Genomic DNA, 14,065 nt, shown 5'->3' on the forward strand with positions numbered 1-14,065 from the left:
CAGAATAAACCTATAAATTCATTTTACTTTTATCAGTTTCATTCTGTTCATTTGAGGGTTATAGAGTTAAGAACAGACCTACACCCGAGTGCTTAAAAATATCTTATATGTGGGAAGAGAAAGATAATGAAGACTGTTCAGATGATGCAGTTATCCGGACTAGCCAGGGCATAGTGTGGTTTCTGATTCAATTGGAAAGTTGTTGCTACTTCCTATTTGAAGCCATGTATATGTAGAGACAGAGATTATTTGAACATGTATTAAAACATTTTCGAGGTTTTTCAGAGGACGAACAGATCAGAGTGCAGTACAACATTGCAAGCAGCAAAGGCTATGCTCTTTAAATAAGCTCATCTTTTTATTTTGCATTAAAAAGGCCACGGAACAAGCATTTCAAGAAAGAGACTGTCTTTTCTTTATAAAAATGGGCAGGGTCTTCCATAATGAAGGACTGACAACTGGAAGAAGCTTTAAGTGGTACTAGAGTGCAAACAGCAAACAACAGATACAATAAATCACCGCTTAAAAGCTCAAGTTCCCCATACAGCTTACTGAAATGTTTTAAACATTTAAAGACTGTTGGAGTTGTTCTCAGTGAGTTCTTTGACATGTCTCCAATACAAGGCTGTGCCTTAGAGGTGCCAGTTTTTACATTCCTGTCAATCTAAATATAAAGCTCATAATAATAAATATTTATTACTGTGTGGCAATTTAAGATTTTCAACAGGGAGATTCCAATTTCCCTGCACTATTTCCCTGCACTATTCTTCCAACTAATTTCTAAATGACCATGTTTTCTAACTAATTCTAACAATTTCCTGAAGAACTGACATATAAAGACGTAGGAAGATGCTAACTGAACATCTGAAAGAACATATTGACACCAGAAGTTTTGCTATCAGAAAAACATACAACTGAAATTTGTTCACTGCACAAAACCAAGATGCTAACCAAAGATGAAATGCTTAGAAAAGAGCTTTTCAAACTTTTTGTTTGTTGAATTTTTGATAAAATGCTGCGATATTACAGAAACATTTATGGCTACTAATAAGTGTCATTCAGTTGCTAAGAAACTTCATATTTGATTATCGTTATTATTTTGTTATATTGTCTGGAAATTTTCCAGTGCTGAAAAAAAATTTTGAAAAATAAGCCTGACTAAAATTTTAAAACCGTCAAACACAGAGAAAATGTGTGTAAAAAGCATAGGCTTCAATGATTTTGGGAACTGATAAGATTAAAAAAAAATCTTGCTTACCCATCCATGCTGATTATTATCCCATTATAACATGTGCAAAGACTGCTCTTTCGGAGAGCAGAATATTAAAAATGATAATATCAACAAAATCTACATTTCTCAAGCTATTAAGTTTAATCATTATTATCTTAATTAACATGATTTTATAAATTCCCATTTGAAACACTGTATCCTGGAAATAACCTAACATATATCTACAGTTCATAGTACACAGTTCATAGTACTCTAATGAGTATTTTCTGAATCTTATTTGGAGTCTGAAGCTTTGCATTTAGATATTGAGATACAATTATGGAGAAATGCAATGTGTAAGGCATACCAAGTATGTTGAACCAGAGAGGAGATAACCATGACGAGGAGCAGTTCAATCTGGATTGTGATAGAAGCAGCAACTCTACAGTACATACTTGCAATTTTTGATTTTCAATAGGTCACAAATTTGATAGAGGAAATTCCTATTTCTTACCTACATTTCCAGTCATTAGGTATGAATTCTGAAAGTCCATCATTCCCATTCCAACAATGTGTATAAAATCTTCAATCACCTGCATTAACTCCACTGAGCCTGGATAGATCTAACAAAGGAAAGTCAGATATGTCATTAACTATAATATCAGAATCTCTACAGTAGTAAATTCAAATAAAATCTAAATGTCATCAAATGATACTTGAGATGTAACAGTACAACTGGTCTTTCCATGTTTCAATACTGAACATTTTCTATCACTGTAAACCAACCGTTTTGTCATTAGATCCTAATGTGAACAGACACTACTTTCCATAAAGCTCCATGTCATCAGCTTTGTACTGGAACTGTGCAACGTTTGCTCCAAGTCATTGCACTTATAAGAAAAGATTTTGCTGCTCATTAATTAATTGTTAAAGTATTTCATATTCCAGAATAAGTAAAATACTCTTCCTTCCTCTCGAAGACGTCTTCAGTAACTTCAGAACTACTGATATAAACAGAAGAATGCAAATTTTACCATGGCCTCTCCAGCATAATAAAACTTTGTTGCTTCAGTCAATATTTGAGTAATATAAATCGTTACTGGTAATATATTTTCATTGTTGACATGGAGCCATAGAATCATAAAATAGCTAAGAAGGGGACTCTCACAATCATTTAGTTCAAGCTCCTGCTCAGACCAAGGTAAGTTCTAGCAGATTGCCCACAACCACACGCAGTCGGGTTTTGAACATCTCCCAGGATGGAGAGCTCAGAGTCTATCTGTGCAATGTGTCTAGCATTCAATCACTTTCACAGTGAAAAGATTTTTCTTATCTTTAAAAGCGATTTGCTGAATTTTAATTTTTGCCCCTTGCTTCTCATCCTGTCATTAGACAGCATTAAGAAGAGTCAGGCTCAGTCTTCTTTATGCCCCTTGCTCAGGAAATTTTAAGAATGGCAAGATCCCTGATGAGTTTTCTCTTTCCAAGCAAAACAGTGTCAGCTCTTTCAGCTTCACCTTGCATATCAGATGTTCCAGTCCCCTAAACACCATGGCTTTTCACTGGGCTCATTCTCTTACATTCATGTCTAATACTGGGGAGCCCAGAACTGGACATGGTAATCTAAATTAAATTGCAGCAATCTGTGCGTGGCTGATGCAGCCTTTCAATATGACTTTCCAAATGGTAAGGACTAACACACTTCCAAGAAACACAGTTTATTTGCAAAGCTGTAAGCTACTATGATCACGAAAACATTAAAAATTGTTATATTCAACAATAATGATGTATCATCAAAACTGCAGCAAAGGTCAAAATGATTATTAATGACCTTAAAAATTCTTCTCATAGCACACATGTAAAAATAATTTCTGTTTGTTAAGTCCTGTTATGAACAAGATATTTTTTCGGTAATACAGTAATTTGCAACAGAAGAAGAATGGATGATGTGTTCACAGTGCTTTTTTAATTTGGATCGGTGAGATGTCCAAATTTCAATTTATGGGCAACACTCAACCTGTTCTTTCCACTACCAGGACTACAGATTCTACAAAATGCCTGTACAGAATATAAATTCCATCAAGCTGTGCTCCATTTTCCTCTTGTTTTATCTGTCTAGATTCACAGTTGCTCAGTTGAGGACAGAGAATTTCACAATGTGTTATTTTCTACATAGAGCTTTTTATAAAAGGCAGGGCAGCAATATCATTCTTATGAAGAATTTTTTGTGACATTTATGATCCTAACAGGTTGTCAATGCTGCTTTAGATCATCGAATCATAGAATCACAGCATGGTAGGGATTGGAAGGGACCTTTAGAGATCATCTAGTCCAACCCCCCTGCAGAAACAGGTCCACCTAGATCAGGTCACACAGGAACATGTCCAGGCGGGATGAAGGATGAGTTAATGATGAGTTACTAAAATAGTGAGTGTGGTTTATGCATCCATCTCATTCATAGCACACACACTCCAAATTACACACTGACAAGTTTCATTGAGATTTTTTTCACTCTGGTTTTTGTACATAAATTTTTATAATAATAACTTCTTCAGAACCTGTTGAATAGTCAGCACTACAGAGATACTCTTTTCTTTTTAATATCTGAAGTGTACTGTTTAATCAATAAAATGTCAGAAGATGGTGATGAAGAATATGCAGAATAGCTTCTGTGTTTTGAAACACCAGTATAAACTTATGCATTAGGACTTGAAGTGATTCCTTGTGTGCAGTGCTTTACACAGGTTCTTAACAAAAGGCAAGTATAAAAAGTGAGTGCTGCATATCAGAAAACTACTTAACGTGTAATTAATGCTATCAATGGTTGGTATTTAATCTAGAAAAAGGGATGTGCTGAGGCATTGCAGCTGTATACTTGACAAAAAGTAAGCAATTTGCTGACAGTAAGATTTTTTTCCAGCAAAGAATCGAGAAAATAGGCTAAGAGATCTTTGCTTAATAGTAGCTGCAGAGTTTAAGAAAAGAACATAAACTGGCAAAAAGAGTTGCTTGGATTGCCACTTGGTTTGCAATGTTTCATTACCAAAAAAAAGTCATCTGAGTGGCTGGATCAGAACAGAATGATCTTACTCTTTTTAATGAGACAATAGTATTTGTGCTAGATTGTCTCCACAGTACACAGTGACTTGTACACATTCTTTTAAAGTTCAATTCTTACCTTGATTTTGTCATAAAACCTAAAAGATTCTTCACACAGGATGTAGTGATTTCAAATAACATTGTTTCTGTCTTAAAATTCAATTCTATTTAACCATAACAATTCAATGCTTTATCCAAAATCTGGCAGAAAATAGGATTTTTTGGTTTTTTTAGATACTCTGGGCACAGAACTTTAGGCGTGCTTAGGAGTCCAGCTCACTCTTACTAGCCTGGATGAATAGCTAGTTGCCTTAGTAGTTTATTTGAAATGGCCTGTGTAACTCCTCAAGGACAGTAACAAGAGTTGTGATATGATGTTTTGAGGTGCCATCAGGAGTCTAAGATTTAGTGAATTCCTCAGCTTTGTCACCAGGCATCAATGACCCCAGTACTCGTGTGTTCAGCTTATCATGGTGATCGCTTGAGTTCCTGTCTGTGAGACAATAAATTAGCAAGTAAGGAGAAGGAGCTACAGAAAATTAGAAGTAACTTCTCTCCCTTTCTCAACACTACTTCTTCTACAGCAGCAATGAGAGGAGAAAATTGGAAATTTCTTGTTCCTTCTTTTACTTCCATGTTCTCACCATCTCCTCTCAGGTGCTGTCATCCCCTTGATCGTCACGGGACAGATGGAGGACATGTCATGAGTGAGCAGGCAGGACAGAGGCAGAAGACAGGACTGACAACATAAGAAGTGATATCCTGTGTGTTCATTAGTGAGGCTAAAAGAGTTGCTTAATATTGGTTCCTTAATCTTGGTGCTGTTTATGGAAACTGCCCACATACACGTGATTTTGCTGCATCCATCCACCACTTCTAGAGAAATTAAATACTTGGTGTATTTCTGTAGCTGGCTTTTACACAGAGAAACAGAAAAACAACAAAAGAAAAAATACAGTTGCTGTCTAAATTCAATGGGTCAGCTGCAGCATCATATGTCTACTGCAAGGTTTGAATTGGTAGTGAAAACTCCCGATTTTCTCCTTTTTAGTCATGTTATAAAGTTGAACTTACAAAAATGTTACAAAAAGTTAAATAGCTTCAAAGACCTTCGAACACCTAGTTATTTACTGAGAACCACATTAAAATTGCACACAATTCAAGTATCTACATAACACAGTGGCAATGATCATATAAGTGTAGACCAAAGACTAAGATGTTTTCTTGCCTTGAGAGAGGCAAACTCAAGATGTCTAAGGAAGAGTTAGAAGGGGCATGCATACAGCAATACTTCTTTTGGAATTCTTATCCAGTCTTTAGCACTTTTTTTGCCAAAGAACTTCCTTTAACAAAAATGGGATCTTTCCATGAAGAGTCCTATACTAATTCTTCTTTCATTAATTTGTCTATTTACTTTGATAACTTGTGAATTTTCATCAGTAAGAAGATATTTCATTTGAATTTCTATAATAAAATAACCTCCTAGTTACTCAGAAATACCACGAGCAAATAGATTAATTATTCCCATATCATACTCTCCAATCCATTCCTCATTTTAAAGGCTTCTATTGAACTCTTTTTTCATAGTGAAATATCTATTTTGTTTAACGATTTTCCATATAGAAATGTTTCCTTGCCTTTGACTACCTCCATATAGGGAGGGACGTGATTTAGTGAAGGTCTTGGCAGTGTGAGGTTAGTGGCTGGACTGAATGATCTTTAAGGTATTTTCCAACTAAAATGATTCATAGAATCATAGAATCATAGAGTGGTAGGGGTTGGAAGGGACCTTTAGAGATCATCTAGTCCAATCATCCTGCTAAAACAGGTCTACCTACACCTGGTCGCATAGGAACGTGTCCAGGTGGTTATTGAAGACCTCAAGAGAAGGAGAATCCATATCCTCCCTGGGCAGCTTGTGTCAGGCCTCCCTCACCTGAACAGTGAAATAGTTTTTTCTTATGTTTAAATGGAACGTTTGGTGTTCCAGCTTCATCCCATTAACCCTTGTCCTGTTGTGAGATACCATCAAGAAAAGGGATGTCCCAACCTCCTGACACAGTTCTATGATTCTGTATATTTTCTCTGTACATAATCATTCCCATTGTCACTGCTATTTATATCTGTCTATATTTAATGGTTCTACAGTCATGTGCATGACCATAAATATTAACATTGTCCTACAGTGTTCTTGGTATAAGCATGTACGAAATATTGATATTTAAGCCAAAAGAAAAAGTTTTCATTTGAATTGTAAACTCTATAAATATTAAAATATTTATAAATATTTTTATTATCATTTACTATTTTGTACTAAAGTGCTATCATCATATCTAAAGTAGTCTCCAAATTTGTCGATCTTAAGGATCACATTTGTTCTCTTAAATACACCTTTTAACTTAGGTCTCCTGTGTAAATTTTAGTAAGTTCTGTAGTGGTGTTGTATGATTTCTTTAGGTAAGTTCTGACGTGTTCTGTTTGATAAAAATATAATTGCAGCTAGCCTTTAGTAGTATTTCATTACAATATCAGAGGGAAAGACATAATGAATCATGCCATGGAATGCAATGGAAGTCTGTTCAAGAGAAGCACCTTATATTCTTAATACAGTTTTAATTTAAGGAATTAGGCATTGGGTCTTACAGTTACTCCTTTTTGAAAAACATCAGTTATTTCCAAAATTTTATCTCAGTTAGAATTTCCTTTTACCTACAGCAGGGCATATTTTTAACCTACTTTTTTGAACCATACATTTCAGCTTATTATGACTTACTGAAAAAATGGGTGGCTTCTCACACAGTGAAAGTTACAATAAACTGTTCTTAATTTTTTTAAATTGATGAGTAATAACATAAAATAAATAAAATCTTACCTGTTGTGCATCTTCCCATTTCTCTTTGTTTTCTTCATCTAATAGATTACTAATGATTTGAAAGAAGTTCTGAAAAATCAATAGAAGACAAAGTAAACTTACTTTCAATGACATAAACAGTCATATCTTTAAGTTGACATTTAAAAAGTTTCCTTCCTCTAATACAGATGGAGTTCTGCAGCCTGTTTTCTGTCAGTGGAGGAGATAACAAAAAAAATACATTAGAAGGGTACGTATACGTTATGATTATTTATTCATTTATGGCCACACAATCAGGTTCCTACTATTGCTTTGTTGTAAAATAAAACCTGTTTCAAACTTGTTGAACTTCGAAATGTGGTAATGTTTTATTTTAAAATTTCTCTCATTTCAGAAACTAGACAAATATATATCTTGCAAATAAACAAGGTACACTAAGAAAACACTAGCCCTGGGGGGGGTCACTAGTTTCCACTCAAAACATGAAAATGATCTTTAATGCTCATAAATGCTGCATAGAATGATACTGCACTGATAGATGCCGTGTGAAACCAGATGTATCTTATTTTTAAAAAGTTACATTTGCCTCTCTCCTTTTAGTAATTTCAACAGAAAATGAAGGATTGTCCTACTCATTTAATTGTAAGAAACAAACAAATAAGAGCCAGGGCATTTAGCTTTTAAATCAGGCTTTTTAAAAATCACTTTCTTCCACGTGTTTGTGTAGAACTTTCTAAATTTGTCTGCTCTCTCTACCAATTTGTATTCCCAACTTCTTCATCTTTGAAAGCTAACAATGTGTGCAGTCTGTTCTGCTCAGCTTTGTATCAATTTCAGTGCAGAATATCAATTTTGTCTACAGCCTGTCAATTATAATTTATCTATTCCTTCATAAAAGATAAATGTAGTTTCCACTGACCTCAGCTGAAGAGGGCAATTAAGATCCTCACAAGCTCTGAAAAACCTTGAAGTAGAAAACCAAACATATGACCCCATTGGAACTCAGTTTAATGGTCATTCCCTCACCTGCACTTAGTTTCCAGCCATTTTGGGGGCATAATTAGGGCTTGAATACAGTTTAAATATGAAATAATTTTAACTGAACATAGAAAGCATTCAGCTGCATGGTGGCTGAAATGAGAACAGAAATAACTTCCAGCTTTAGTATACTATGGATACTGTGGTTGTGCTTGAAAAGATATGAATTTCAAAATATGAGATTTTGTTTTGCAGATATTTTAGGTGTTTCACAACCATATAGGTAAAAAATTGTAGGACAGAAAATTAAATAAATATGGCAAAACTATTTGTACATAAAATCATTTTACCAGTTGAATCCAGTCCTTACACTAACTACTTGACAAGTGAGAAGATTCATCTTTGCCTCACCATAAGGAAGTTAATTATGCTAAGCATAAAATTTTGTGGATAAAAACTGCTGCTACTTGGCAAATTTAATATAGAGGTGACTGAAACTTTTGTAAACTTGGGCAAAATAGTCCTCTACATTAATAAGGGCACAATTTTTCTCTCACTGAAGTCATTAGCAAAATATGTTTAAGCTTCAGTATCACAAGACTTCATAAAAAGAAGGGAAATAGCTCAGAAAAACTCCTGTGAAAATGACAAATAGGCACTGGGACGGGATAATGTGGATTAAGGATAGGACACAGAAGATTGTTCTGATAGTTCATTCACTTGGCAGTGACACAGATGGGAAATTTTGTCTCAAGCTGAAGATAAGAAGAAAATGTAGCTATTTATTGGTTATATACCAAGAATACATTCCATCTCTTTCAAGTACTCAGTAGCAAAATAAAGCTTACTGAAAAGAGTTACATTTAGTATTCATTACAAAAGGTTTGCCAGTTCAACCAGGATGGATAATCATAATTGCGAAAATATCATTTCAGCTAGGAAAGACTTACAGCTTTATTGGTCCCCCAACAGAAATAAAGCCAAAGCAGTTTCATGGCACTATAACCACATCTACTCTAAGACATTACGATTTTGGCAGAGTTCTACTAGGTAGAGTCAGCCTTAGGGAGATTTTGTCTGAGGAAAACAGTTTTTAAAACATGATAGTTCTGCACTTTTTGCAGTGTAGAACCATGGAAATGCAGTGGACAGAAATTTTAGCTAACTTGAACTTGTTATAGTGCCAGCAGTAGTCTAGCTGCTGCAGCATGGATAGTGTGGGATAATTTATGATATTAAGGACATGGTTCAAAGCTAGTTTTGTACAACACCACAGCCACTGCAGAAAAAAGTCTAACCCTTAATTGCAGAAGTGTCCATGTCCATGTAATGAGATCTATTTGAGAGTAGCCTAGATTGCCTGAAAATGACTCAGGAGGTATATATGTTTCTTGCAGATGATAAATTATATGATTTTGCTAATCATGTAATGTGTTCATTAAATCTTATGTTTATTTCAGTTACATGAAAGCATTAAAATAACTACTAGAAATATATGTGGAAAAAGTTCATAAACAATCCTAAACTTGAGCACAAACGAAAGATGAGTAGTAACTGATTTAATATGTACTTTGTACTTGCCAATAAAATATAAATGATGTAGATGAACCTGGTGACAAGAATATCTTGCTTCTTGGGATCTTTTTTTCTCTATTTCTATCTCTGGTTGATGTCATATTATGGTAGCAGTGGAGGCTGAGATGTATGAAGATTTTTCAGTCAGCAATACCGGTGCTTTGTGAATTAAACAAAGAGACGATTAAATGGCTTTGCTGCTTCAATAATGAATAGATATGAGATGCACTCCAAAAATGTGACAGGGGAATAGGGGTTAAAAAGCCTTTCACCTAGACTGACTATTCCCTGTTCATTGCAATAATGCTGCAAGAAACAACATTTCCCCTTGACTGACAGGTATGAAGGCTAAATTTTAGAAGCATTATGGATGTAATCTGATGGTATTTCTACAGTAAACACTGGATCTCACTGTAGAATCAACCTCCTTCCTTTCATAGCAGGGCTTACGTAATACTGAACTGGCCACCACAGAATATGTTGTGACAGGTAGAGCCAAATTTTGAAGTCCTTTATTTTTACCCAGGCTTTTCTGAGAATAATGCCAGTTACGGTCAGCAATGGACAATGATGTTTTCCTAATTTAATTTCCTTCCTTTCAGTCTTTTTATTCTGTAATATAATGGCTGCAGTTCTCTGTTCCAGTCCAAGTTCTTTGACCCTCTCTGCAGGACTAAAGCTGTCATAAATCCTTTTATACAGCTAGAGATGAATTTCTCCCTAGGAGGAATTAATGGATAGCCTTAAGTCACCTCCACATTTGAACTTCAGCACAGGGAGTATATGTGGGAGGTGGGGGAAAACAGCATTGGGCAATCCTGTTAATCCCTGACTGACAGCAATGGTCCCTGTGACTAATAAAAATGGGATTACACTGCTCTAACTTCTTTGGGTGGAAACCTTGTTTCTTGTTGATCTCTGGATTGGGGGATTGTACAACTTCCTGACATCCTGTCCTGAAAGGTAGTTCCTTTCCTGATATCCTGTCTTTAGAAGATAGCTCAAGCAGAACTGATAGCTCAGTTCTGGAAAGTGTCCCAACATGTTGTTTACATTATGCTTATTTAAAATTTTAATTATCTTTAGGTTGCATCCTTCTAACACAAGTAATAGCACACTGACCACCTGATAGCCTCAATGTACCTACATAGAGTTTTTTAAACCAATTTCCACATTAAGAGAAAGATCCTGCTTATAGAATAATTGTGTGGCTCCTGTCTTCTGCTATTTCTACTACTTCTGCTACTATACAGTTGCTTTTAGTCACTGCTGTAGGATACTTTCCTTATTTTTTAGGTGTCTCATACATGGTTATTTTTCTTCCTGATACTGTATATGCAATGTATACACAATATTATTGTAAAAAAAAGGTTAAAATACACAAAAAAGAAAAGAACAGTGATATGATAAAAACTTTGTTACTACAAATGCACCCTTTAGAACCTTTGTTTTGAGCTTGGTATCTGTTTGCTTAAAGAAGTGGCAATTTCTATGCAGCATATCAGGTAGTTGCATCTTCATTTGGAGCAATCAGCCCCAAATTTTTAAATTTGATCTCAATTTTATGTTCATCATTTTTGTTAGGGTGTCTCTGAATCACATTATTTTGCACTATTCACAAATATTAATACTGTATATAAGACAGACATTGTGGACAGTATAGAAACGATCCAGATGGATGGAATGCATAAGAAACAAATCAACATCTAGACTTTCCCTTTCTCAGTTTTAATGGAGGTGGAATGTTTTTGTATGGATCTTTAAAAATATTATACCCACAATTCAAAACTATAAACTTTGCATAAATGCAAAATGACATATGATTATTTTCAGGGATTTTAAACCTCGTTCATGCTTTTCTGAGTATTTCATTGCAACAAAACCACATCACCTAAGAAACTCCACTGTTTATCTAGTGCAAAAAATAGAATAGAATTAGAACACCACTCAGAGCTTCTTGAGAAAGAAAAATCTTGGTATTTTTGCATGAAGTTATTTAATTTTCATCTTTTTCATTTACTTGGATGATGGACTAGAAAGCATAAAAATATGTGATAGTGAAAATAAAAATTAAATACAATCCTCCCAAGTATGGTAGCATAAGACATATGTTTACATATGGAAAAAATCCTGCTTTCTCAGAAACTGACAGTTAAACTGATTTTACTGAGCCAGGATTTCATTTTAAATCGTCAGAAGTCAGCAACAGGAACATTGCTTAATATATCTGCTGTGGAAAACATATATTTCATTCTTATGTCTCATGCTTTCCAGCACACTACGCATTGATTTTTAGATAGTGCCTTAGCTTGCAATTTGTTCAACTGTTGTTCTGGGTTTTTTTTGTTTTCTTTTATTTCAGTGCCTTTTTTTTTTTTTCCCAGAGAGATTTAAGAGCTTTTGGTATTTAGGCAGCTAAATCCTGAAACACAGGTATTTATCTAGTTTGAAAAATCCTTCCTTGTCCTTCACAATAAGGTTTACCATTTTTTGTCTTTTCTCCTCTTTTCAAAATATTTAATAAAAAATTATTAAAATAGTACTAATCATTTTGCCAAGTTCTGTCAGAATGCTATTATGTCTTTTGGAAACAGCTCTACATTGCTGCAGAGAAGAGAACTTTTGGCACTGTTACTAGTGGGAAAAGAAGCAAATTCTCTATAATATATGTAAAATGCACATGATCTGATCTGTGAAGTCAATGAACACTTGACCTAAACTATTTCTCAAGTCTGGCTCTACTCTATGTTTCTGTACTGCCTGTAAATCATGAAGAAATCCCATTGGACTGTCAGACTGTCAAATACATTAAAAAAATTCATTAAATAACACCCTGTTTAACAGTAAAACTTACTGAAAGTAGAAAAATATACTAACTCATATGATAAAAAAAAAAAAGAAAAAAAAGATTGTCCAGTCAAAATATTTTTTGAAAAGCACTGCTTGAAAAAATCACTTTCAGCTGGCTGCAAGTCAGAGAAGAAATATTGGTTTTACATGAAAGTTCACTTTCCTTTGTGGATAGAAAAAACAAGAAAACTAAAAATATATTAGCAAGCTCTTGAAAACTTAACATTAGAAAAATGGTCTTTTCCAAGATAATTTATCTGCATGAATATATTCTAAACTGTATTTATAATCTATGCTTAAATTGACACAAAGAAATATGTACACATGACTTGCATTAATAAATTCATTATTAACTTATGATCATGAAAGTATCTTTTTCATAATAATATATACATTTGCTTTTTTAGGGGTTTTTTTCAGCACATCTACAGTCTTTGAAAACTGTCTGAAATTGTCAAAAATAGATGAAAACAATATCCTGATCTGGAAGGCCTGTGAAATATTTATTGTAATGAACATTACACAGTGAGTTTTGCAGACGATTATATAGAAATAATTATACTGTTTTTATCTTTAAGATTATTTTGACTGGCCTCTTGCACAAGAAGACTTAATCTAATGTGTGTAATACAAATTCCATATTGAACACTCTATCCGTCACTCCCGTGCGATTTTAATGAGCTTTATTTATTTGAACTGAAAAAGCAATGCCAGAATTACATAACTAAGCACTGTGAATAGATTTTTGAACTGAAATGAACTAGAAGAAACAACACTAGTGAATTACTTAGTGCAAAAATGATTTACGAAGACATTCCTATCAATCGAACCAAACCTTGGAAGAGAAAGATATTGAAATTTTTACAAAGAAAGGATTTTACATTTTTCACTTCACAGAATCACAGAATGACAGGGGTTGGAAGGGACCTCTAGACTTCATCTAGTTCACCTCCCTGCTAAAGCAGGTTCAGGTTGCATAAGAACACTTGCTGCATTGATCTGGATATTTGTCTCATTAAATATAGCTGAGTCTCCTATTTTACACATGTGAACATGTTTTTATGTGAATATTTACATCTATCGTTCAGAAGACTCAGTGGGTAAAATAGGTGACATAGTACACTGACATAAACTCCATCAATTGAAATATTATCCTTACAATATTTCTCTTACCTGCACTCCATCAGATGCCGGAATATAGCTTGCTCTTTTAAAAGTGTCTGTAACATTTCTGAGAATTTCCACAGAAACAAGAAGGTCCCCTGCATAAAAGTTTTTCCTCTGAGTTAAATCCAATAGTGTCTTGGTTACTTGGGACATGCCATCACCAGCCAACATCCTCTGTCCCTTCGCGAGGTGCTCTTTAATCTGTACCAGAAAAATAAAATAAGTATCAGAACCTACTTTACTGACAAAAAAGTATGATAAATTCTAAACAGAGGGAAAAATAATAAATATTAAAGACATTATAGCAAGGTTCATCCTGGTAAAGAGAAGACAAT

At 34.4% G+C, this 14,065-nt stretch overlaps 1 protein-coding gene across 1 annotated transcript in view; it reads right to left on the reverse strand.

Annotated features, from left to right (window-relative positions):
- Window positions 1–14,065, reverse strand: part of ADGRB3 (adhesion G protein-coupled receptor B3) — a 463,861-nt gene that overhangs the window by 222,313 nt on the left and 227,483 nt on the right. The window contains exons 9-11 of the mRNA XM_061989823.1: window positions 13,737–13,931; window positions 7,182–7,250; window positions 1,725–1,833 (exon numbers count right to left, since the gene is read on the reverse strand). Of these exons, the coding sequence (XP_061845807.1) occupies window positions 1,725–1,833; window positions 7,182–7,250; window positions 13,737–13,931 (373 nt within the window). The remainder of the gene's footprint in view (window positions 1–1,724; window positions 1,834–7,181; window positions 7,251–13,736; window positions 13,932–14,065) is intronic.

Source organism: Colius striatus, chromosome 2, assembly GCF_028858725.1.
Source record: "Colius striatus isolate bColStr4 chromosome 2, bColStr4.1.hap1, whole genome shotgun sequence".
Taxonomy (NCBI): domain Eukaryota; kingdom Metazoa; phylum Chordata; class Aves; order Coliiformes; family Coliidae; genus Colius; species Colius striatus.